Source organism: Bos taurus, chromosome 3 (genome assembly GCF_002263795.3).
Source record: "Bos taurus isolate L1 Dominette 01449 registration number 42190680 breed Hereford chromosome 3, ARS-UCD2.0, whole genome shotgun sequence".
Classification (NCBI taxonomy): Eukaryota; Metazoa; Chordata; class Mammalia; order Artiodactyla; family Bovidae; genus Bos; species Bos taurus.
The window spans coordinates 29,945,886-29,972,053 of record NC_037330.1 but is presented as its reverse complement, the minus strand read 5'-3'; the positions used below and the strand labels follow the sequence as shown (position 1 = coordinate 29,972,053).

Sequence of the window (26,168 nt, the reverse complement as noted above, 5' to 3'; positions counted from 1 at the left end):
GTGTAAGTGTTCTCAGGTGTCTGTTTTTGTCAGCAATTAATAAGATCAGTTTTTTTTTTTTTTCCATTTTAACCATTCTGATGCAGTTGCACTAGAGACCACTATTTTTAAATTTGAGTATTTTAACATATTGTTCCACAGGAAAATTTCTTAGAATGATCACCACAGTATAGGAAAAAGAGTATAGATGTGGAGAGAATATCTGTTTGACTGATGTGTAATGTTGAAAAATGTGTGGATGACTATCATAAACTTTCTGACCCACTACTGAATAGGAATATGCATGGCAACTACTGCACAGGATTATTTTTAAAGACTGCATTATTTAAAATTATTGTGAAGATTAAATTACCAAGCATAGTTAATATATCTGAAAGAACTCTGAAGGGAAAGCACTTGAGCAAACAAGTATTATTTGAGTCCAAACTATTAAGCTAGGTGCTATTCTAGGCACTTTGAATAAATCAGTGAACAAAACAAAGACCCCTGCCCTCATGAAACTTATATCTTAGGGCTGCTGCTGCTGCTAAGTCACTTCAGTCTTGTCCGACCCTGTGCGACCCCACAGATGGCAGCCCACCAGGCTCCGCCGTACCTGGGATTCTCCAGGCAAGAACACTGGAGTGGGTTGCCATTTCCTTCTCCAGTGCATGAAAGTGAAAAGTGAAAGGGAAGTCGCTCAGTCGCGTCTGACTCGTAGTGACCCCATGAACTGCAGCGTACCAGGCTCCTCCGTCCATGGGATTTTCCAGGCAAGAGTACTGGAGTGGGTTGCCATTGCCTTCTCCTATCTTAGGGCAGAGGCAGACAAAAATAAGAGACATAATAAGTGAATCATATAGTATATCGGAAAGTTGTAAATGCTGTAGACTAAGGTAAGAAAAGAGAGAGGAGGGCATGAAGGTTTAGTAGTTGAGGGAATGTCACATTTTTAAATAGTAAGGTCAAGTGGAGTCCATGCCTAAGTGGCACTTGAGCCAATGTCAAGAGGAGGCGAAGGAATGAGTCAAAACACCCCTGTAGGAAAAAGCATTTTAGGCAGAGGGAGATCTAAGGCAGGAGCATTTTTGGCATGTTGAAGGAATTGCAAGAAGGCTAGTGTAGCTGGAGTAGAGTCAAGTGGGAGGGAAATCTCTCTTCTCAAGAGGCCACCAATCCTATTGAATTAGAGCCCCACCCTTATGACTTCACATAACCATAATTACCTCCTTAAAGGTCCAGTTACCAAATACTGTCAAATTTGGGGTTAAGGCTTCATATGAATTGGGGTGAGGGGGACACTGTTCAGTCTATAACACCTTGCAAAGGTGAAATTTTCAACCTATTAACATTCTCTAACACAACAAGACTGAAGTGGTAACCTTGAACATTAACCAAGTATTTTTTGTATTAGTGCTTCTGAAAGCTTGGTATTGATATAACCAGTTGCTCTTTGTCCTTTGTGCCCACCAAACTGTGAACGGACAGTTGTTTATTGTATAATTGACATATAGCATTATATAAGTTTCAAGTGTAGAGCATAATTTAATATATATATGCATATGTTGCAAAATGAGCACCACGATAAGTCTAATTAACACCCATCACCACACAGTTACAATTTCTTTTCTCTTGTGACGAGAACTTTTCAGATATACTCTCTTAACAGACAGCTATTACACATTTAAATGTGCCAAGATTAACTTTAGGTTCTCTGCACAGAAACACTTCATCAGAACCCATACTATCGAGCATGTTGCCCCTGCTGCTGAACTGACACTCAGTCTTTCCCTGCCTCCCTCACCCCAAATCCAATGAGGTTACTCTCCCTTTCTGAATAAAGGGGAATAGAGATTTTATTTTTATATTTTTGTTAAGTATAAGAAAGGCCACAGTACCCGGTTTTTGAATGGAATGTGTTTATTTTAAGCTCATGTGGTGTGTTTCCAATCATTTTTACTGTGAAATTTGGGAGTGTGCATTTGGAAATGCTTCACCTAATCTCAGCCAAGTAAATGAGAGTTTTCCTTCTGTTGAAGACAGGGAACTTCACATAGTGCGTTGTATTGGAATCCACCAAAGGCACTGTTTGTTAGCTTTCAGACTGCAATGAGAAAATAAGACTCAAGGGCCTGAAGTTCTAACTAGTCAAAGAACCTAGATTTTGTATGATGGGAAAGCTCTTTTGAAACCCAAGTTTGTGAGCTCCTTTTTAAGCTAAGAAACAAATGTCACTTCTTATAACAACACACCCAATAGATGGAAAAAAAACAATATATGTTGTTTCATAAGCATCATATGCTTTGAGTGGATGCTACCTTCCTAAGATGAAACAAAAACCTTGAAATTAATATTCCATCTCTCTGGATGCTCTTCTCAATAAACATAATAAAAGAACCTGTATAAATTTAAACTTAATTAAGAATTTCTCCCACTTTGTTTTCTAACTTCCTCCTTATCTTACTGTGAAGGGACATTTCAACAAAGCAATTACATTCCACAAAGCTGCTTATTAAATACAATTGTAACATATTTCTTTAACTGTGATCAGTCTAGGAAATTAAAACTATAATTTCTGATTTCCACAGCGCATTCAACACGTTTTCATCTTCATTGTTTCTACGCTGCATGCCACGGTCATCTATCATGGGGCATCTATACCCGGTTTCTCTCTGACTTCCCTGCTTCTACTGTCACCTCCGTCCTTCTTTCTGTAGCGATCAGAGCCATCAGTCTACTTCTTTCCTTAACACTCATTGTGCTGTGAATAAAATTTAAAGTCCTTGCCTTGGCTGAAAGGCCGTATGTGATCTTGCCTCTAGCATTCCTCTCTGAATTCTTTTCCTACCACTCTCTCCTGGGTAACCAGGCTCCAGCCACCTTAGCACTCCTCTGTTCTTCAATTTCAGACCCAAGGTCTGAAATTGGCCTGGAATTCTTGGATCTCAGGTCCTCAGTTAATTTCCCCTTGCTTGTCATTCAGGTCTTGGCAAACTGTAGCCTTCTTAGCCAGACGTTCTCTGTGACCTCTGTCTAACATAGCCTCTGTCCTTTCCTGATCACCCATCACTTATATTTCATCTTTTAGTTATAGTACTATTAATAATGAGAGGCAGGGGTGCCCCAGGAGGCGCTAGTGGTAAAGAATCTGGCTGCCACTGCAGGAAACAAGGAGACACGGTTTGATCCCTGAATTTGCCTGCCACTGCAGGAGACATGGGTTTGATCCCTAAGTCAGGAAGATCCCCTGGAGAAGGGAATGGCAACCCACTCCAGTATTTTTGGGAAATCCCATGGACGGAGCAGCCTGGCGGGCTACAGTCCATGAAGTTGCAAAAAGTCAGACACAACTGATTGACTAAGCACCACCATCACTACTACTACGGGAAACTCTCTTGATCATTTACTTGTTTTGGGTTTGCTGTTGATGGGATTCAGGAAATGATACCCCAAAATATGGCCATTTGGCACACTGAATATTTTAAGCTGAAGGAATCTGAAGAAACTGGCAGAAGTGGAAGTTCTCTCTGTCCTCCAGTCCTTCATCCCCGAAGCCACTTGTGGCCCTCAGGTGAGAGGAATTCTCCCTTTGCCTGCAGGAAAGAAAGAAACATCCTCATATCCAAGATGGACAGATAGTGGGGAAAAATCTGAGCAAACAGGCCTTGCTAAATTCCCTCAGTTTACTACACTTAGCTCATCCTCTTTATCATATCTTTCCATGTCTTTCCACTCTTTGTCAGTAGCATAAAAACACTCAGGGTTACCATTTCTTCTGGTCTTCATTTCTTTATGAAGGCTCTCATGTCACATACAACTTATATTACATAAATTTCTATACTTTCCCCTGTTAATCTGTCTTTGCCAGTCTAATCTTTGGACCCAGCTAGGGATCCCAAGTGGCTTGGGGAAAACTTTTTCCTCCCCTACACTGTCGTCTTCCCAACGAAAGGAGGGACCTTGTAAGTCTGTTCACTGCTGTAAACCAGCACCTAAAACCGGAGAAGGAAATGGCAACCCAGTCCAGTATTCTTGCCTGGAGAATCCCATGGACAGAAGAGCCTGGAGGGCTATAGTCCATGGGGTTGCAAAGAGTTGAACACAACTGAAGCGACTTAGCACACAGCACAGCACCTAAAACAATGCCTGCTCATCACAGGTACTTCCTGTTATTTGAACAAGGGAATGCTCCCTAAAGACAAAGCGCTCAACTGGATGGAGGATACACCACTCAATCAAAAAGGGACCATGTTCTCAAGGACCTTGAGGTCTACTGGAAAAGTGAGACAACATGCTATTGGTTTTGGAGAAGGATGAGACGACATCCTGCTGTGGGAAAGCAAAGCTGGTCTTGAGTAGGAGGTTATAGTTAAGCTAAAAGATAAAAGATGGGTATTTTGGTATTTTCGCTTTCATTCAGTGTTCTCTGTCCTACTTCGTCTGGAAAACCTGACATCGGACTGCTTAACTAACCTCTTTGAAAGCATGTTGGCACTGCACTTGGTTCTGAATGTTCCTACTGTTCTGTGAATTTGGGCTTGATGCGTTTGGTCATTTGCAGGCAAGTGCACCTACGGGCAAAAATGCACATTTATGTATAAACAGTGATACAGATTTTGACAATAAATTAGTTTGTCTAACTGAAATAAAATTTTCCATGTAATTGCTTTTATAAGTGAGCATATTTTAGCATTAGCATACAAATGAGCCCACAGGCCTAGGCAAATAAAAATGCTAATAAAATGTAAAGATAAAATAGAATATTAATCCTGAGTTCAGTTAGGTTATTAATGTTAGGCTGAATTACATATATCATTTCCACAATACAGGTAAGCATGAACATTTTCTAAGGCAGTGAAAGATTTTGTGGATCAGAATTTTTAAAATCCAAGATGATTTCATTATCATCTGTGGAAATAAAAGCAGGATAAATGTTCCTGTATTCTGCATAGAAGGCAAATATTTGTTTTTATTTTTCCACTCCATTTCTCCCCCATGCTCTGCCACTTTAATACTTGAGAATGATTTCATCATGAATATGATGATTTGATTTACTGTTACTAGAAATTCAGGTTTCCATGAAAGGAATAGTGAGAATGTAAAAATAAATAAAAAAGTTCTCCCTACACTTGCTTTGCTTTGGCATAGAGCCATGCACTCTCCAGGGGAACTATTCAGGGGAGAGATGCCCCTAGAGTTGTTGGCACACAAACCTCAATATGATGCATCTCTGTACAATGGAGTAAGCAAGCCTGGGTCACTTGAGAGAATTTGGGAATTTACACTTGCCCTTCTGAAGTTTTCCGCTTTAGTGAAAGTATTAGTCAGCGAATACTTAACTTTCATTAGGAACACTCAGTATTATACAACAGAATAAACTTTCCACCTTGTCAGAAAACATGTATGTGAGTGTGTGTAGTATACTATGTGTGTGTGCTCAGTCTTATCTGACTCTTTGCGACCCCATGAACTGTAGCCCTCCAGGCTCCTCTGTCCATAGAATTCTCCAGGCAAGAACACTGGAGTGGGTAGCCATTCCTTTCTCCAGTGGATCTTCCTGACCCAGGGATGGTACCCAGGTCTCCTGCATTGTCGGGCAGATTCTTTACCATCTGAGCCACTAGGGAAACCCATATGTAATATGTATTAGGAGCAAATCAAGCAATCTCTCCTCTTCAGATTTGCTAAGAGACCCCTTCCCTGCCTAACTATGTTCAGATATTATGCAGCCATGCAGTTTACAAAACACTGGATTCCTCTCTGAGCACTAGAAGGGGAAACTGGATAAAAGTATTTCACTACCCTTCGCCTCTTTGATTCAGGAAAGGGCATCTGGGCAAGTCCAACCAATGAGACAGAGGAAAACCGTTGCTGGGGCCTTTGGGGAAAAGTTTCCTTGATCAGGAAAGGAGACACACTTCCTTCCTGTCATTGGATGTTGTTATTTGGAGCCACTGCAGCCATTGTGGGGCCCAATACATGAGTTCTGCATATTGACACACATCTATGTTTGTTTCCATAGATTAGATGGATAGAGGTAGCCCCAAGAAACCTTGGAGATAATCATATTCAACTATATCATTTGTTTTTGTTAAGCCAGATTCCATATTGTTTCGCTTCTAATATGCCCCAATGGAAATCACAGCTATTAAGCCAACCATTAGGTTTGGGAAATAATGATCAATATGGATATGATCTGATTATTTGGTTAGGTGCCATTTTAGAGAGAGACATTTGCAATGTGACTTCTTTAATTATGCAGTAACTTCCAGACTAGTGTCCTACCAGAATTAATTCACTGGGGTTTGCAGTTTATTTCTAGACTATTTTAAAACTGAACCTAAGCTTTTTAAGAGGGGTGAATCAAATAGAGAGTTATAAATGTGATTTAGCAATGCTTTTGGCCTTGTCATAGATATTATTATTTAGCACAAATTAAAATAACTTGAGTGTTTGTTTATAAGACCATATGTTAAGTGCTTGCTTGACTCAAATAGCTTCATTCAGTTCTGACAACTCAGGTAGGTATTGTTATTATACCTATTTTGTGGATGAGGAAACCAAAGTTAGACAAAAGTTTACTCAAGATCTCAGACCTAATAAGTAGAAAAGCTGAGATTTCCAGTCTGACTCCAGAACTCAAGTTCCTAATTACTACAGTTTTCTGTTAACGGTCAATATAACTTATCTGTGGTTGAGGCATGTGGCAGATACTGTTGGGCATGTACTAAACAATCATTCTCCCTTTCTCCTCAAGAAGCAGAACCCCAATTTTGCTCAGAGTGACTCATGATGTCACTGAACCATGGCAATTCCATTTTCTTGTCAGTGACTGGTCTGCAGTGGGCATGTGACCATTTTCAGGCTAATAAGGGAGATTCTATGGCAGGTGTGAGGGCAGTCTGGGAAAGATTTTTCTCCTTCAGAAAAATGGTAGCAGCAGGGCCTTTCCTTCCGTTCCTGCTTGTACAACCTTCCCTTCCTGCTTGTACAACCTTCCCTTCCTGCTTGACCTCTGAGGATGTGATGTCTGGAGCTATGGCAGCCACATTGCAATCTAGAGGTGAAAAGCCCAGAGATAAAACCCAACATGAATATGATTTTAGAGAGCAGGCACAAAAAGAGCTTGGGTCCTCAATGGTGTGATTGTACTGCTGAACTAAGCCCAAGACTACTTTCATTTGAACCTCATGTTAAAGATGTAATAAATAACTCCACGCTTTAAGTCACTGTTAAATACTCCATTCGTTGTGGCTAAAGATATCCTGATAGATACAATCTGGGCAAGAAAAGATGTCTTCCCAGAATTGCTGCAAAAATAAATCAAGTGGAGATTATTAAGACTTCATCCAGGAATCTGTTAGTGTAGGTAGTAGTTCAGACAAAAATACTCCAGCTATGTCTCAGATCTGTGTAAATCTGACCAATCCACATGATCTCTCTGCTGGTTATTTTCCCTTTTTCTCTCTGGATGTGCTGCTTCCTCTTCTCTGTCTGATTGACTGATAGGGACTTTCAAAAGGCTCTCCTGCTCTCTGGCTCCTGGTTGGATCTGTCTATTGGGATGCACAAGCAGGAGGATGGAGGAGAGAGGTGAGTGAGAGAGAAATCCTCTGGCTTTGTCCTTGGGTGATTACTTAGGCTGACTGCCTCTGTTTGAAGGTCATAGGCTCCTGTCAGGCTGCCCTTTCTGTGATGAGTTTTGGTTCTGTTCCTTTCCCCTTGCTTTTTACAGATGGAGCAGCTTGTAGCCTCAGGGTTCCATTTTCCCTTGTGGTTTCCCACACCTTGCCCATATCTTTGTAAAGTACCATTTGTTTCCTGCGGAGGCCCTGACTGATATAATGGTGTGAACAAAATTACTGCAGCTGTTGAAGCTTGGGCCAGTCTATCTGAGACCTGGTGAGATTGTGGAGTTATTCATAGTTTAAATAAGGGTTTTCCCCAACCATTAAAGGAAGACAGGAGACTATATAAATGTCTTACTGCAAAAGTGAAAGTATCCTAGCTCAGAAGAAACACTTTCCACCTGAGGACAAGGTGACCTGGAAGAGATGGCATTTGGGCTGAGGATGGATAGGATTGTTTTAAATAAAAAGACAGGGGAGAGTGTGAGCCAAATCAGGGAGAAGAGAAAGCTTAAGAGGTTGTGAAAAATTAGTGCTGGATGGGCCTAACATGTCCTTTATTCACTGTAAGTTCTCTCTCCACCTCCTTTACAGGTGAGTGAACTTGAAATTGAGATTTGGTCAAGGTCAGATAGCAAGTAAGTAGCATGCCAGGATGCCAGCCCAGGTTTGCTAGCTGGTTCCTAATCCAATTATAGCCCATTTTCCTCCCCCACCCCCGCCCTGTCCCCATCCCCTCCGCCTCCCCCCGCTCCCCCGCAGCAGTCTTGTCAGTCTCTCCTACTAGACTGTGATCTCCTTGAGAACTGCACTTCCGTTTTCCTCACTCTTGAACCCCAGTATTCTAGCACAGTGTCTGACATAAAGTCGTCCTCCTCTTCATCAGCAATTAAATGGTAAGAAGTACCTACTCCCTGCCAGGCACTATACTATTTTATAGGTACCTCATGTAATCTTTACAACAACTTCCGTTCAGTCGCTCAGTCGTGTCCCACACTTTGCGACCCCATGGACTGCAGCACGCCAGGCTTCCCTGTCCATCACCAACTCCTGGAGCTTGCTCAAACTCATGTACAACAACTTGGGAGGATATAATTATCTCCACTTATCAGCCGAAGATGCTGTGGCTTAGAGAGGTTGTCCAATTTGAGGTCACACAGCGGTATGCAGGACTCTGTTTTACGTTCCATCAACCAGACTCCGGAGTCTCTGCCTCAAAGGATAATAACTTTTGCTGAAGAAATGAACGAGAAACGTTGACTCTGAAGAAATGAACGAAGAAGAAGAAACGCTGACTCACTTTAAGTGGTAGGCTGTAACTGTCTACCCCGAGGCTCTGCCACCTCTGTCCACGGACTTAGCACGACGCCTGCCCTCCAAAGTACCCCAGCTAGTCTCAGTGCCCCGAGAAGACAGGCGCCCAGGCTCCGCCCCTACTCCACCCAGCCCGCTAGCCATGCCTCCACCTCGGGGAGTTCGGCAGCTCTTCTATCCGAGTTTTCTCCTTGCTCCGGCCGCCGCACCGAGGGCCTCTCTCGGCCCTGCGTTCTGGAGCCGGTCCCACTCCCCTTGCCCCTCCTTCTCGCTCTCCCTGACTCTTCAAACTTTCTTCCACCCTCTTTAAACTTCAGTCATCCTAGTGCCCGCCTCCTTCACTTCCATAAGCCAATCGGTCGTTAGCGTTCTCGTCGGGGATCCGCCCCCTTTCCTCCGAGGGCCAATCTCCAGCTAGAGTGTCGAGTGCTTGGGCTCTTTCCCAAGCGCCTGGCCCGTGACGGCAGCGCGCCGGGCGCCGCGCGGCGGGAGGGGGCGGGGCTCTGGATGAGGGATGGGCGAGGGCGGGGGGAAGGGAAGAGGGAGGAGGAGGAGGTTGCGGCGGGTTTGAAAGCGGCAGTTTCCTGGCAGCTTGGGCAGGCGTTGGTCTCCGCGATCCAGCTCCGCAGCGGCCACGATCGATCCTGCGACGGGTCTACGCGCGCTTCTGCGCGCCCCCGACGGATTTTTCCCGGTTCCGGCTCTCCAGCTTCACCTCCCCGCCCCCCTGCTTCTGCCTTTCCCGCCGCTCCCGCGCGGAGCCTGGGGGCCAGCCGTCGGCTGTGACCCCGCCCGAAACCCCTCTGGAGCCGCCCGGGGACAATCCCCTTTTCCTTTCTTCAGCCTAACCCGGGTGGCCCTCGCGGAACCTGGTCAGACCCGGAGATCGCCGCCGGGAGAGGTGTCCGAGGGGCGTCTCGGGGTTCGGAGCGGCCCGGCCCCCAGCGGGCTGTGGTCGGCGAGGGGGACGCCGGAGCGGCGAGGCCCCCCTCGCCGGGCTGCGCGGGCCGCCCGGGGCCCCCAGGCTGAGAGGGGGCCAGAGCGGCGCCCCCGCCGCCCGCGCGGGGTCTCCCCCATGGTGCAGCGGGGTTCGTGATGTCGAAGACGTTGAAGAAGAAGAAGCACTGGCTCAGCAAGGTGCAGGAGTGCGCGGTGTCCTGGGCCGGGGCCCCGGGCGACTTGGGCGCCGAGATCCGGGGAGGTGCGGAGCGCGGCGAGTTCCCCTACCTGGGGCGGCTCCGCGAGGACCCCGGCGGGGGCACCTGCTGCGTCGTCTCGGGCAAGGCGCCCAGCCCCGGGGATGTGCTGCTGGAGGTGAACGGGACGCCTGTCAGCGGGCTCACCAACCGGGACACCCTGGCTGTCATCCGCCACTTCCGCGAGCCCATCCGTCTCAAGACTGTGAAGCCAGGTACGCCGGCCCTGTCTTTCTGTCGCGGAGTGGGGGGAGTCCGGGGTGGGCGTCTGAGGAGCGGCAGCCCCACCCCACCGCTTATCATCCAGGGTAATCCTGAACCTCTAGGGTGTGCCGGACTCCCTGTCAATGGGGAGGGGTGGCGGTGCTGATTCCCATTTTTCGGGTAGGAAAACTGAGCTCTGGCTTGGGCGGGCTGCTCTGCTAGCTGTCACAGAATTGCCACCAGAAGCTGGGTTTCCTTAGTTCGTAGCTCCATCTCCCGCCGCAGTTTTTGACTAGAGGAAAACCCAGCGTTTTTCTGTTCTCCTTTGTGGACGAGGTTCTCAGGATTGTAGCATATTCTTTGGAACAGTCTTAATGCATTTTCTTATAGAGGAAAAGATCTTTATTACTAAGGCACTTGGTGCCAAGGTTACCACCTAGTGTACCTGAGAGCATAGCTGCTTCAGTGTTTCTTGTACACTAGCAACACCTCGGAGCTGACAGCCTAACTCGTCAGCTCAGGTGGTTCAGGTGTCTGTGTACCGATGGTGTACAATATGCGATTGTGGCAGAATGGTGTATTTTTTCAGGGAGCTGTTGAGTAGTCTGGGTTTCGAAGGAAGGTCTAGGTGCCTCCCGGAGTAAAATCTTTTGTAAATCTTTGATTTTACGGAATTTTGTTGAAGGGGTGGGTTGCAAAGGCCCCCGTTGCCCTGGTATCTTTTATGCTACTAAAATCTGCTGCAAAGCTCGTTACGTTTATGGCATACTTGGCCAGTTTCTAAGCATTGATCAGACTGCGTACAGCGTACAGTGAAATCTGATAGGAAGTAATAGCCCTCATTGTATTTGTTGTCGATAACATCGCTGGTCATTTCAGCATTGGTGGAATGTGGTTTTGTTTCCTCAGATATTTGAAGGGGAGAGAATTATGACTATAACGTTACTAGAAATTAAACTGTTTTTTTTCTGAGTGTGTTCTACTGAATATACAGTGAATCAAATTATAATGGTCTGCTTAATAATGACTTGGGATGGAAAAAATCAGTCCATCCCTACACTGCAAAATGCTGGAAAATTCTGGAGAAAAATTTAACATGTCTCCCTCACTTTTTTCCCAGCAGCTCACTTTGGGAATATCTTTTTAGTATTCTTTAGGCTTAATGGAAACTGATGGTTTGTGGTGCAGTATCCATATGTGTATGTATTGTGGATGTATACACACACTCACATGTGGGTGTGTGTATACATGCGGTCTTAATTAAGATTTTCTTCATATGGTCTGTTCCATTACGTTCATTTTAAACTTATGGGTTTATGTGAGATTTTCTTTTTATTGTTAATTAAAAAACTTTGGCAGACTTTAAACATCTTACAGCTTTTTGAGTTAAAAAAAATTCTTGATTCAAACTTCTAGAGCCATTGGTGAAAGGTAGAGGAAAGGCTTTGGAGACAGTAATTCAGCCAGTCAGGCACTCTCTGTAATATGCAAGATACTATATATACAGTATTATTGGTCTAAGTGCCATTTAGTTCATATCCATGAATCGGGGAATATTGAGAACATTTGCATCATTGCTTTGTGTTTTGTTTTGATTAATTAGGGGTATATATAAAAGTGTTACTTATTTTCTGAAATAGTTAAAAAAATGATTGAAGAGGAAGTTGTTATAAACTCAAGTTATTGTGATTCTTTTAGAAGACTGGGAAATTGTGTCTTTCATTGCTATTAGTCTAGTCCACATGTTATTAATTTCTCAGCCTTTATATAAAATTTATGAAAATAATTCAAAAGTTTAGAGTGTATTCAGTGATGTTAATTAACTTTAAAAAAAAAATCACATACCCCAGAATGTAGTTGACAGTTTTGTAGTAATAAAAATTTTCCCTCTTGCGTACTGTCTTAAATGTTTAGCAAAAATAAGGTGTACTGGGTATAACACATTTTGTAATCACTAATGATAAAGTTCCGAACACTATATTTATTTTTTAGAGATACACTCTACTTCATTAATTTCTAAAGGATACCACTATATGTCATCTGAGATTAATATTCTTCTTTCTAAGCAAGTTGTTGATTTCTTTTAAAAAAGAGTGGGTTTTTAAAATTTCCTTAATAGCCTTTGTTGTTGTTTAGCTGCTAAGTCACGTCCGACTCTTCGCAACCCCATGGATTCTAGCCCATCAGGCTCCTCTGTCCATGGGATTCTCCAGGCAAGAATACTAAGAGTTGGTTGACATTTCCTCCTCCAGGGGATCTTCCTAACCCAGGATCTAACCGAGTCTCCTGTGTCTCCTGCATTGGTATATGGATTTTTTTTACCACTGAGCCATCTGGGGAGCCCTAGCCTTATGTTAGGCATTGTATTAAATTGCTTTCTTAAATGGCTTTACATAAACAACATTTACTATAAAATAGCAAGCTTTTTGTAGTTTAAGCACATGACTTTAAATGTTAGATAGAAACTAAGAACTTGAAGAGGTTATTTGTAAAACTTTGAGTGTGATTAAAGCAGCATATATATTATCTCCAGAGGAGACAAAGATCCTTTCCCGTTAGGATTAAACTTGAGATATGAAAATACAGAGTAAGGGAATTTTTAAAAAATTTGCTATTCACATTGGGATCTTTTCCCCCTCCTTTTAATCTAAACTTTGTGAGAAATGCATTTTTCAATGTAATAAGGTATTTTAAAATGTATCTTGTCTCTTCTCTTGATTTAACTTTATTAAATCTTATTACATTGTTTACTATTAATCTTATTTGTTAACCTGAACTTTATTAAACCGTGTTTCTAACATGCCATTTAGAAACTAGCACAATGCAAGAGTGGATTCAGCCATTTCTGTAAGATGTATTATTAGTAGGGAGTGACCTCATATTGTCTTCTGACAAAGTCCATGGTGGGAGAATGAGCCGGACTGTAGGCTATGACTGACCTAGTGCTGTTTCTTTCTTGATTTCTCCTTTCATCTGGTAGGTGTTAAAGGGAGCTCAGCCAAAGCCAGTACCATCACCCAGATGACTTAACAACAGTTTTATGGCACTGTCTGTCTTTAGCTTTGTCTTGGGTTTTATATATTTTTTTCTGTTCTAATCTTTAATGGAGATTTGAAAGTAATTCTTTTAAAATATGGCTCCTAATCTGAGAGTTTTGTAAGAGAAATAGGAAATTTCTTACTGAATTTTTACTATTGATGTGGTATTTAGCATTCAGGACTGTCCTGCTCCACCTGATTCTTGGGCCAAATCGACACCTGTTTCTTAACTACGACCTTGTCATTTATTTTTCTGCAAAGAGATAACTTTTCATTTGAATTTGAACTTTGTATTTTCCTGGTAGTAAAGGAAGTTGAACTTTGAACCTCCAGTGGAATTGTTTCATGGTATTGTCCTGTGACCAGGATTAGTTTCTTTGATTTTACTTCAAAGTATATTTTTAAACAACTGCTATTCTGATTAATGATAGAAGTAGTTAATTTTATTCTAAAAAATTTCCATTTTCTAGTCTATTATTGTACAGAGTTTTATGGTATGTCTGCTTCATGTACCTTAGACACATATCCCAGCAGTTGTAAATTATGTGGACTTTATTCTAGAAATTATATATTGACAGATACAATAAGTACATGAAATCCTTGTCTACTGCATTATCATGCACACAGTGCCTTACAGCTACCTTGTCAGTTACTATATCTGGAAATGAAAATCATGAGGAACAGTGTTTTGGTTTGTTTGAAAAGAAGCTAATTTGAAACAGATCTTATTTAATGCTAATCAAATGTAGGTAAAAGTCTTTACCACTGACTCTTGAGACATCCAGTTTATAAGAGAATTTTGTTAAAATGAGCACATTCCTAGAAATACTTTTCTCATCGGTGAAGAAACATTACTAAATGCTTTTAAGTAAGGATGTTTATGTTATGCCAGTAGTGAATAACTCTGCCCCTTTAGTCTCTTTACTTTTGAATCTTTGTTAGTCTTTTTGGCTTAGTGGGTAATTTGGGACATACTGTGAATTTTGTTTAGGTGGTTGTAACATTTAAAGAAGGGAAATGTGAGAGAAACATTGCTAGCCTTGCTAGCCTTTCAAGTTTGCAAAACAAAAAATTTCTTGTTTCTTTTTCTAAAATAATAGAAACAAAAGACTGGGCTGGGCAGCCCCTATTTTAGGGAAAATAGCATCAAATTTTGATAAACTTTAAATTAGAAACTTTGCCGCTTTCTGAAAGTTTGGTAACAATTTTGTGGGTCTCAAGTTGGTTTTAATAACACAAGATTTGGGTTCTGAACTGTATTCATTGGTACCTTCAATTCATATTGGGCTTATACCACCGTGGTAGAACAAACCCGTTAACATTTGGCTTTCACTTTTCACATGGTTTTTACTTTGTTCAGTTTAGTGCTAAAACTGATTTTTATGCAAGGGAATTGTGTTTTATGCAACATAACTCTGTGTTTTTCTTCTGAGATCCTGGAATTCTCTTCATAAAACCTCTTGTAAGAGACAGATTTCAGTGATTTTTTTTTTCCTCCTCCTGGTCTATAATTTATAAATATATGTATGTATACACACACACACACACGCATATATATATATACATATATGGTGTGTAGATATATATGATAAAACAAATCTCCATCATGTATGTATACACACACACACACACACACACATATCTATACACATATGGTATATAGATATATATGGTAAAACAAATCTCCATTCGTTCAAGTATCTGACTTATGAAGTCAGTGCATAATCTTCCTGGGTGAATAGTTTCATATAATGTCTTTACTATATAACCCTAAAGTGCTCTGTAAATTTTGTGGGCACTTAGTGTTTGGGGAGTGCATTATAAGAGAATTTCATTTTTATGACGCACTTCAGTGTTACCTGCCAATTTAAAACTTTGCCAGTTTCAAACTCTACCAATTGCCAAGTCAGTTTCTGGTTGGTTGTGATTTGACAGAGGACAGCTGTTTGGGTATTAAAGACTAGAGCTATGTCTCCTTTAATTAGTTAATTATTTTTGTTTCTCTTCTAAAATTTTTAGATATAATCTTCTGGCAATACTACATTTCGGTAGAGAGAATGAATGCCCTTAATCTAAAACTGTTCCCAAGGGTAAGATTTTCAGTAGCTCAGAGGGTGGTGGTGTGAGAGACTAGGTTGTACGAAAGGAGGCAAGTTGATTGCTCTTCTTCTCCTTGAACAAGTATTATTCAGAATGCTTTCTCCTAAAGTGCTTATTCTTTATAAAGAGAAAAAGGAAGAGTTCTATTACTGGCACACATTCAATGCTCCTCAAGCATTTAGTGGTGAACCTACCTTGTGAGCTAGCACTAATGATAGAAAAACATAAAATGTAAAAATGAGTCAAAAATGGTCTCTGTCTTTAGGAACCTCACAAGTTATTGGCAGCGTCCTGATTCATTGGTAAGCAGTACCTGTAGTAAGGATTTTACCTTTTCTACTTTTCTCCCAATACTTAAAACTCTTTAGGTAAGTTTTAGTATGAATTTTGGTGGAAACTGGGGTCATTAATTGGCTATCCAGAATGCTGTTCTAAAAAGTGTGGAGTTGCATCTTAGAAAGAGTGTTTAAGTCATGACAAAAAGAGGGAAATCAAATATAAAGTTATCTTTTGCAAAGTCCTCAAATGTAAATTACCCTTAAAAGACATTGCATTTATATTCTGTTTACAATGCATTTTATACTACAGTTTGTAGTTTATGTTACAGTGTATTTTATACCTTGTGTGTGTATTATACCCATTTTCAGGAGGAGTCTTACATGCCACTTTTCCAGCCGTGCTAGAGTCAGTTCCTTTATTTTGGTTGAATAACAGATGAGGTAGTTTGCTTGAATTAAAGAGGTATGTTTTACAAAAAAATACCTATCTTTTAATTCAGAAAAATCCTTACCTGGGTGTGCATAGTGAATTATAAAAGTTAAACGTATATATATGAGGTGGAAGGATGGTTTCATTCTTTTTTAATGTCTTATTAGAGTCCTTACCACCAGCTCTTATTTTCTGACTTGGATGGTTGGGGAGGGAGTTAGGAAGAATTTTGAACTCAGCCTGGCTTTGAAAGATGGATATGGTTTGGTTGAGTGGAATTGAGATGGTCTCAGTATCAGGTAAGAAGCAGAAGAGGAGCAAAACACAGGACAACAGTGTTCAATACAGAAAGGTCTACAGTATAGTCCATATCAGTAGTTTTTGTGTGTGTTGTGTGTAGTTTTTAAAGGAACCTCCATACTGTTCCCCATAGTGGCTATATCAATTTATATTCTCACCGAAGTGCAAGATGCCCACTCCCAGTTTCAGACATCCTGGCATGGCCAGGGGAGCACCGACTACATTTCGAGGACCATAATTTGACTTGTGACATCTCTAAATAACAGAGAAAGGAGAGACTATGCTCATAAATTGTGCATTGTTTTATTAACATGGTAAAGAATCTGCCTGAAGTATGGGAGACCCGGGTTTGATCCCTGTGCCGGGAAGATCCCCTGGAGAAGGAAATGGCTATGCACTCCAGTATTCTTGCCTGGAGAATCCCATGAACAGAGGAGCCTGGTGGGCTACAGTCTATGGGGTCGCAAAGAGTTGGAGGCAACTGAACGACTAACACACACACATACTGGACATATCGTTTGAGAGACTCAGTAAGAATTATAGAGAGTTAAACTTTTCTGTTATAATTTATTTGGGCTTTAGGTTTTTAATATTATGGAATGGGAAATGGAAAGATTTTTCTTCAGAGTTAATAATTAGGATCCATTCTTTTTAGAGTCTTCTCTTCTTGTCTTGGGTATGAAATATGAACAGTAACTGATCTATTTAATTAAAATTTTCTGGCATCTTAGGCCCTTTGCTCTATTTTTTTTTTTTTTGCAGAGAATTTTAAACACATAATTATTTTCCTTGCTTCAGGGAAGTTTGTGAGAGGTTACTCTGTATTTCGTTCTGATTGGGAATTACGTGTGACTGTGAAAAATGGGATTTTACTATACATGATGACATTTAACAAGTAGTTTTATGAAATAAAAATACTCTAAAAGGGAGGAAAAATAAGCATTTATTAATAAATGCTCTATTTCTGAACTTAAATAGAACTATGTTAAACTGTCTTAGAGGAAAAAACAAAGAAAATAACTTCTAAAAAATCCACTGTAATACTGAGAGAGTATGGAGAAAAGGGAATCCTCTTACACTTTGGTGAGAATGTAAATTGATCTAGCCACTATGGGGAACAGTATGGAGGCTCCTTAAAAAACTAAAAATAGAACTGCCATATGATCCAGCAACCCCACTCCTGGGCATATACCCAGAGAAAAAAGATACATGCACCCCAGTGTTCATTGCAGCACTGTTTACATTAGCCAGGACATGGAAGCAACCTAAATGTCCATCAGCAGAGGAATGGATAAAGAAGATGTGGTGCATATATGCAGTGGAATATTGCTTAGCCATAAAAGGGAAAGAAATTATGCCCTTTGCAGAGACATGGATGGGCCTAGAGACTATCATACAGAGTGAAGTAAATGAGAAAGAGAAAAACAGATATTGTATATTAATGCATGTATGTGGAATCTAGAAAAATGGTATAGATCTTATTTGCAAAGCAGAAAGAGGCGCAGACATAGAGAACAAATTTATGGATATCATGGAGGGAAGGGAGGTGGTGGGATGGATTGGGAGACTGAGATTGACGCAAATACACTATAGACAACTAAGGAGAACCTCCTGTATAGCACAGGGAACTCTATTCAGTGCACTTTGGTGATCTAAATGGGAAGGAAATCCAAAAAAGAGGGGCTATATATGTATACATCTTGCTGATTCACTTTGCTGTGGAAACAGCAAAAACTAACACACATTGTAAAATAACTATATTCCGATTAAAAAAAAAACCCACTGTAATGAAGTAGTCCTCACATTACTCTTTGGCTATGGTTATCAGTTTGCAACAGATATCTTGTGGTATGTAGCTTAGATTTCCACAGAAAAGGGAAAAAGAAATTCGAATTTACGTCAGTTTCTGTATTAGTAAGGAGTTTGTACTGAGAATCTTGACAGAAACACTACTGAGATTAATTTCGGCTAAGAAGAAATGTCTTGGCTTATGTGCATGAAAACCCAGGCACTGGACAGTAAGAGTTTAACTCACGTTCTCAAGGGCCATTACCTGACTCTCCTCCAGGTTGGCTTCTTTCTGAGCTCGGCTCTGGGTGGGAAAGGTGGCTCTCACTCAACTCCCCAAGTCAAACAGAGCCCTTAACGCTTGTCATCTTTATTTTCTGGACTCCAGTAATAAATCAGATCTCATGCTCAGACTTTGATTGGCTTTGTGCCCATCACAGACTACTTGTGGGGACAGGGCTATGGGGTAACATGATTGGTCAGGCCTGAGTGACATGTCCACTTTTGCAGTTGGGTATAGAAAGCACAGTGTGATTAATAACTAGACAGAACCCCAAGAGATAAGGGAGGGGTCGTTCCTCAAAAAGATGGATGCTATGGGGACAGCACTGCAGGAAATGGCCTCTCTTAAAACATTCAATTTCTCCTATTTTGAAGCCAACAGCAGTACACAGTTGTCATAAAACTCTCATTTTTAAAGACCAGATATTGGCTGTAGACCATAACTGAAGCATTGATTTTACTCAAATATTTTCCTTAAATATATCAATTTTGATGTTTTTATCTAAAAGCTGCTTTATGTAAATGCTGGCTCTTTTAAAAATTACAATGCTGATACCTTAAACGTGCACAATTTAAAAGTGCTGCTTGTGTTTTTCTTACATTTTCTTTGAATTTTTTTTATACCAAATAAAATTTTCTAAATCAGTGCTGCTTGTTAGGTAGCTAGAATACTTCGGAGGATCATTTCATTATGTTTGACATTGAGAAAATGATTATTAGTCCAGTTAATGCAGTTTTTAAAGCTTAATGTACAATTTTGAAAATGAAATTCTAAACCAATTGCTTTCTAAGATGTTTCGCTTTTAAAATAATGGTCTTTTTAAGCATAAATTTAGATAACTGTTATTGTGTTATTTCCAAGGGCTCCCTAATAATACTTTGTAACCATGATCTTATAGAAGTCATACATAAAGAAGCTACTTCACTGACTCTTAAGTTTGAAACACTACTTAAAGAGTGAAATGTGAATCTGTTTAATCACCAGAAAGGTTACTAGCATTTGTAGGATCAAGTCTGACAATCTTTGTTTTTTCCTGCCTTTACAGTGGTACTTAGAGGTGGAGGGTTGAAAGAGAGGGGCAGGTACTCTTAATATCTTTTCATGCTATTTTTATATTCTAATTACTGTAGTAATATCTTCTACGTTGCCATAAAAAAATCATCCTCTTTATGATGACACACACAGTAGGAGTTTGCAGTTTTGCCACGTGTTTGGTAGTTGAACCTTAGGGAATGTTAAGTGTTAGGAGGTTATTGGTGAATATGCTCACTGCACAGAAACAAACATTCATGGAATTGGGTGTGATTTGTCAATGAGAATCATCGCAGGGGCTTTGATTTTTAGATTAGCTTATGTCCCTCTTGGAGTATCTTTAGACTACTTGGAAAATTACTGCTCCTACTCCAGAAGCCTGTCACAATCAGAGTTCTCCAATATTAATTCCATATATTGATTAAGTCATGGAATCTGTTAAAATAATGTAACCTTCCTCACAAAGCTATCTCTTAACCTACTTCTGAAGCTTTTGGCAAAACACTCTGTAATGTATTAATTTTAGCAGTGAATGCTATTCACTAATGTCAGTGTTTAAGTTAGAGTGTACATGCTAATGAAGGATTCGGTTCCCTTTAAACAGAGTTAGATTTGCTAAGAGCTTGGCTGGTGGTCCACTGGCTAAGAATCCCCACTTTCACTGCAGGGGGCGTGCTTTCGATCCCAGTTGCCACATGTTGTGGTGCAGCCAGCTAGAGTTACCTCAGTGTAATGTTGATGAGTGAAGTGACACCTCAGCTTCCCTTTGGTGGCGACTCAAGGTTGTCTCAGTTGGCAACCTGGCTCTAAGTCTAGTAGGAATATTCTAACCTGGGGACTTTTCATGATAACACTAACTGCCATTTACTGAGTAACTGTCTGATGTCAGGACATTGTCTCATTTGGTTTATAAGAATGTGTATGTTGGCAGACGTATATTCCGGTAAAAAGTTCATATATTGTTATTCTCCATGAGCCAGGGGTTATCTTCTCCCTTTTACACATGAGGAAACCGAGGTTTGGAAAGATTAGCACGCAGAAGGTCACCCAGACTCAAAGGAGGACTATGAACTGACACAGTTTTGAATCTTCCTTCTTTCCATTCCAGATAGAATAGTATTTCATTATATCTGAAAAAATCTCTCTTCCCCATTCTCTCTTAAAAGGAAAAACCCCACAATTCTGAATTGTTTGAGTGGGTGTTAAATGCGGTAAAACTCTGGCCAAGTCCTTAAAATAAAAGCTTCATTGCTTGGTTCTGTTTCTAAACAAAGTTGTGGCAGTGCAGATTAATCTTTACAGTTCAAGTTGTTCCCAAGAATTCCTAATCAAACAGAAGGTCAGCCTTAATTCTGGCTACCTTTGTCAGAGAATATTTTCAGCAAGTGTGAGTAAAAGCCCAGATATTTTAGGATAAAATATACTTGTGAAAATCGTATACTTGATATTGGAAATGTTATCTTGTTCTTGTGTTTGCTTTTCACTCACTCTGAAATTCCCTCTCTGGGAAGGTGTGTGGTAGCACCCTTATCTGGAGACAGGTTGCCTAGAAAATGGTCTGAGGAATGCAAGAGTGCATTTTGGAATTAGGAATTTTTAATAAATATGCAGACTCTTAGCCAAGCTAGGCAGAATTACTCATGGTGTTGAAGTCAGCCTCTCTTCTTCCAGCCTTCAAGTACCGCACAGTAAGGAGGTTCCTTTGAAGAGGCAGTTAAAGCTGGCTGTGGAGTGCGGGCACCTTTTATTCTTCAAGTGTTTGTTCTGTTGTTTTCTTTTTGGGCTCAAAATCACTCAACTGAAAGGAACCAGAGTGATCCAACCTATACCCTTTGATGACAAATAAGTTGAGGCTTAGAAATGGCAGGTGACTGTGCTGAGCAGGTGGAGAAGGCAATGGCACCCCACTCCAGTACTCTTGCCTGGAAAATCCCACGGACGGAGAAGCCTGGTAGGCTGCAGTCCATGGGGTCGCTGGGAGTCGGACACGACTGAGCGACTTCACTTTCACTTTTCACTTTCATGCACTGGAGAAGGAAATGGCAACCCACTCCAGTGTTCTTGCCTGGAGAATCCCAGGGACGGGGGAGCCTGGTGGGCTGCGGTCTATGGGGTTGCACAGAGTCGGACACAACTGAAGCGACTTAGCAGCAGCAGCAGCAGCAGTGCTGAGCAGGAAGCTGGCAGAGTGGATACTTGAACTCAGGTTCCTCTTGTTTTGGATTCTGGCAGAATTTCTGTAAGAAACTTGTGAAAAAAGAATTAGCCTTGTTGACATATTCTGTCTCTTTATGAAATCTGCATTCTTTTGGAATTAAGTATAGCATGCTGACTAAGTTTGTTAGGCCATCAGCATGCATGAGTGTTGTTAGAGGCTGCGGTAATCCGAAAGCTGGAGCATAATAAAGAATTGCAATCATTATATGCTTCAGGTCTTTAGGGCAATTTTAGCCTTCCATAATGCTGTGGTTGGAGAAGGAAATGGCAGCCCACTCCAGTATTCTTGCCTGGAGAATCCCATGGACAAAGGAGCTTGAGTCCATGAGGTCGCAAGAGTCCAACATGACTTGGTGACTAACGGGTTTAGTTGCTAAGTCGTGTCCGACTCTTGCAACCTCATGGACCATAGCCTCCATGGGATTCTGCAGACAAGAATACTGGAGTGGGTAGCCACTCTCTTCTCCAGGGGATCTTCCTGACTCAGGAATTGAACCCCGGTTGCCTGCATTGCAGGCAGATTCTTTACCAATTGAGCTACGAGGGAAGCCCACAGCTTGTGGTTAAGATTTAAATAGTCAGAACATTCTTAGCTGGTGTAACCACTGAATACTTAAGTATTTTTTTGCCCTTAGTTGTTTTGGTTTTGAAAAATTTCTTTTTCTTACCAAAAAGATTCTTCACAGTGCTTTCAGGAGAGTCCTTCTGAATGGGAGCTTCTGTGTGGTAGACTGCTGCTGCTGGCCTCTCCTTGCCCCTACCTGGAGGGGTGATGAATTCCTCTGATTTAGAGCCAGCTATACTTTGATTTCTTGTTTTCCTCTGACTAGGGGGAGCAGTGGAGGAAGATGAGTTTGGGGGCCAGAGGTGTGGTGGATGAACCAGTGGGGCACTTTGGATTTAGGGTCCTTGAGCTCGTCTGGTTTTAATGAGAGTTGACATGACTGCCACGGCTGAGGGACTGTGTGCTCCCGCTGGGTTCAGGGCAAGCAGATGTCTCAGGTCATGGAGAGCTGGCCACGGCAGAGGCGAAGGTATCATCCGTATGAGGCAACACTGAAGAAAGGGGCTTGAGGTGGCCATTCTGGGGAGACTGATGGGAATGGTGTCATCTCCCTTGAGCCCTTTGTGTGAGTCTGTGGAAAAACAGCATGAGTGCAGACATAAACAAAACCTTTCTAACAAAGTCATTCCCCATGTACTCCTTTGCAGTATTAGCCAGAGTTCAGTGCAGGAAATGGAGGGGATATAATACAGGGAATACATTGCTTGGGGAATCTTTGGAAGAGCTGGAGGGCTGGGCTCCAGGCCAGGCCTCTGAGAATGTGACTTCCAGGACACCTTGGAACAGGTCGCCACAGGAGCTGCCATCTCTGCCAGTGTCAGGAAAGTGGCAATCAGGAGGCTGCCCATTGAAACCACAGCAAGAAAATACCTTTGTCGCTGTGATCACGGGGAATCACAGCAGCCACGGCTGTTGCCATCATAACTGCTTGAAGTTTGAAATTTAGTGTTTGGCCACTGCTGTGACAACTTCTCCTTGATGCCTGTGAACTAGTGACGACTAGAAGCAGGAATGCTCAGTCTGGCACTACTGCTTCTGCCACTGTCCCTCAACACCCTCGGAGTTGGAGCCTGGACACTGACGTGTGTGTGTGGCCTTCCTTGCTAGCTGAAAGCGGCTACAGGCTCTCGGCTGATCCGGCTCTGCCTCACTGCTGCCGTCTGCATCGTGTGTCATGCCTCTTAGGGGCAGACTCAAATTCTCATCCTGATTACTCGCTGTCAAGGAGCCTGGAGAATGTAGTTTTTGATTTCCCAACCTCTGCGTTTCAGGAAGGCGTTCTGGAAGGACGTGGATGCTGAATGCATCTTATTAGATGTAGTATGTTAAGTACAATATAACCCTTCCTTGATAACTCACTGTCGTTTCCGTGAGCGTTTCTTTCTGAAGTGGCCCGTAGGTGGAATGATCTAGGGCCGATGAATTTTTAACATCTGTAGTGATCTCCTGTACGAGGTTAGCTTGTGTCTGTCCTACCTGCCGTCTCTGCTGCTGTGACATCTGTGTTTTCTATCACTTGATCTCAACCTCCTCTGCAAGCCGCAGGCATTCAGGCCAGGGAAGGCCCTCAACTGAAGCAACTAATTCAGAGGCTGGTCAGCAGCATATGATTTCTGTGGCTTAAAAAGATGAATGGGGCCAGTAAGAATCTTTCCTGGGGATATGAACTAAGACAGAAAGGAAAGAATTTTCAGTTGGGATTGAAGCCTCAGCTGAGAGGTTTTGCAGTGATTCTCTGAGTTGGCTGTATTCTTTTTGTAAGATTAGTTGTTAAATTTTCAGGAATTTTTAAAGTTGGTTGTCCACCACAGCCGTTAAAAAAGGTAAGTTGTATAAAACGATTAACTAAATTATATTTAAAACAGGTACTATTCAAAATTAATCATTTTCATATGATGTTTCAGCTTCAGTCAGGTATGATTCACAAATTTAAGGTGAACAGTTGTGATGATTTGATATGTGTGTATAATGTGAAAGGATTCTCACAACTGAGTTAATGAACATGTCCATCACTCTACATATTTACCTTTTTTGGGGGTTGAGAATATTTAAATTCTGCTTTCTTAGCAAATTTCAGTTATACAATATAGTATTAATCAGCTTTGGTCACCATGTTATACATTAAGTCCTCAGACCTCATTGATCTTACAACTGAAACTTTGTACCTTCTTACCAATCTCTGCCTACTTCCCTACTTCTCCCAGACCCAGGCAGCTACCATTCTACTGTTAAGAGTTCAACTATTTTTTTTTTTTTAAGATTCCATGCCATTTCCTAATTATTTCACTATGTTTTACTCCTATCTGTGCTCTCCAGGTCCTTTACATTCATGCTATCTGTATGGCAGAAATACTATATAATGGTGTGTGTGTGTGTGTGTATATAGTGGCATTTACTTTCCCAGCTGTTTGCACTGTTGACACCGCTGTGGTGGGAAGTGTTCGCATTTACCAAACACACTCCTGATTGTGGGGGTGGAGAGGGAGAGTCAAGGTTGGAAAGGCCACGCTGAACCGTATACAAACTGAAATTATGGGAGAAGAAACTATGAGTAATCAGAAAAAACTGACGCATGATGTAACGCTGACTGGTGTTAATAGCAGAGCACTGGAGGGGAAGGGCTCCACACTCCTCTTCACAAGGCCCAGAATTATTCTGCAATCATTGTACAGCTCCAGTCTCCTAGAGATCCAGCCCTATTTTACTGCCCCTTCTTGGAATTATGCAAAATTGTGAGTTTCTGTATTAGCAACCTTAATAGAACACACTGAAATTTTATTTTATTGCATTTATATGCCTTTTTCTCAGGAGGAGGAGACAGCAGTGTTAAAATTTTGGGTTCAGGTTTCCTGGGATAGGGATGGAGGTAAGGAGAGAGGTATGTGAATGTATAAGCATTTCCTGGGTAGGGGGCGGTGGGTTGGTCCATACCCTTTCCCCCAATACGTTTTACATTAGAACAAGGTTGAAAACTCCATTAAGGGATGACTATTATAAATATATATATTCATATAAATATATTAAAATATAGTCTGTGGTATTTTTCATGTGTAAACAACGTGCAGACTATTGTAGTTGTTGTTCATAGAGCGGCTTGTTATTGTTTAAGTGCCCTAAGCCTCAGGGCTTCCCTGGTGGCTTCGTGGTAAAGAATCCACCTACCGGTGCAGGAGACACAAGAGACTCGGATTCTGTCCCTTGGTCAGGAAGATCCCCTGGAGAAGGAAATGGCAGCCCATGCCACTATTCTTGCCTGGAGAATCCCATGGACAGAGGAGCCTGGTGGGCTATAGTCCTTGGGGTGGCAAGAGTTGGTCACAATTTATGGATTGAGCATGCATGCCTAAGCCTCAGGACCATGCCTAAGGCATAGGCGGTGTCGTTCTCTATTCAGGTAGCTCCTGCCTGTGCCTTCAGTAACTGCTAAGATGCCCACTCTAGATCTGAATTGTCTGTGTCTGTAGCTCACCGCTTCAGTCTCAGCTCAGCTGCCTTTGATCGGCTGCTCTCTGCTCATTGTTCCAGTTTTGTTTTCTCTTCACTCTGGTTGCTTCTCCCATGCTTCTCTGCTTTCCAAAGAAAGAACCCAACCTTGTATAGATCCTGCCAGCCAATTGCAGTGCCCCTTAACTTCTTGGTGGATTATCCAATCGCACAGGGTCAGGTGTAAACCTAGGGTGGTATTCCTTTATCTTCTGTTGTTTGTCCTTGCTGCTCTTTACACGAAGAACATATGTGTATATGATTGTTTTGATTTTTTCCCAATTTCTGGATTTGGACATATTCCAGAAGCCTGGCCTCTAGACAGATATTATT

The 26,168-nt window shown here is 41.7% G+C and overlaps 1 protein-coding gene and 1 long non-coding RNA gene across 5 annotated transcripts in view; one reads left to right on the top strand and one right to left on the bottom strand.

Annotated features, from left to right (window-relative positions):
* Window positions 1–1,881: 1,881 nt before the first annotated feature.
* LOC101908104 (uncharacterized) lies at window positions 1,882–9,200 on the bottom strand. The gene is made up of 3 exons (XR_233941.5): window positions 9,074–9,200; window positions 8,552–8,869; window positions 1,882–3,572 (listed from the first exon to the last, which is right to left on the bottom strand). It is a non-coding gene; the product is annotated as an uncharacterized lncRNA (long non-coding RNA).
* Window positions 9,201–9,493: 293 nt separating this feature from the next.
* Window positions 9,494–26,168, top strand: part of MAGI3 (membrane associated guanylate kinase, WW and PDZ domain containing 3) — a 259,275-nt gene continuing 242,600 nt past the window's right edge. For 3 of the 4 annotated variants that reach the window (XM_005204131.5, XM_010803185.4, XM_059884665.1), the window contains exon 1: window positions 9,494–10,332. In XM_005204131.5, the coding sequence (XP_005204188.1) occupies window positions 10,017–10,332 (316 nt within the window). In that variant the 5' untranslated portion in view covers window positions 9,494–10,016. The remainder of the gene's footprint in view (window positions 10,333–26,168) is intronic. The other variant, NM_001192746.1, reaches the window with a different exon arrangement.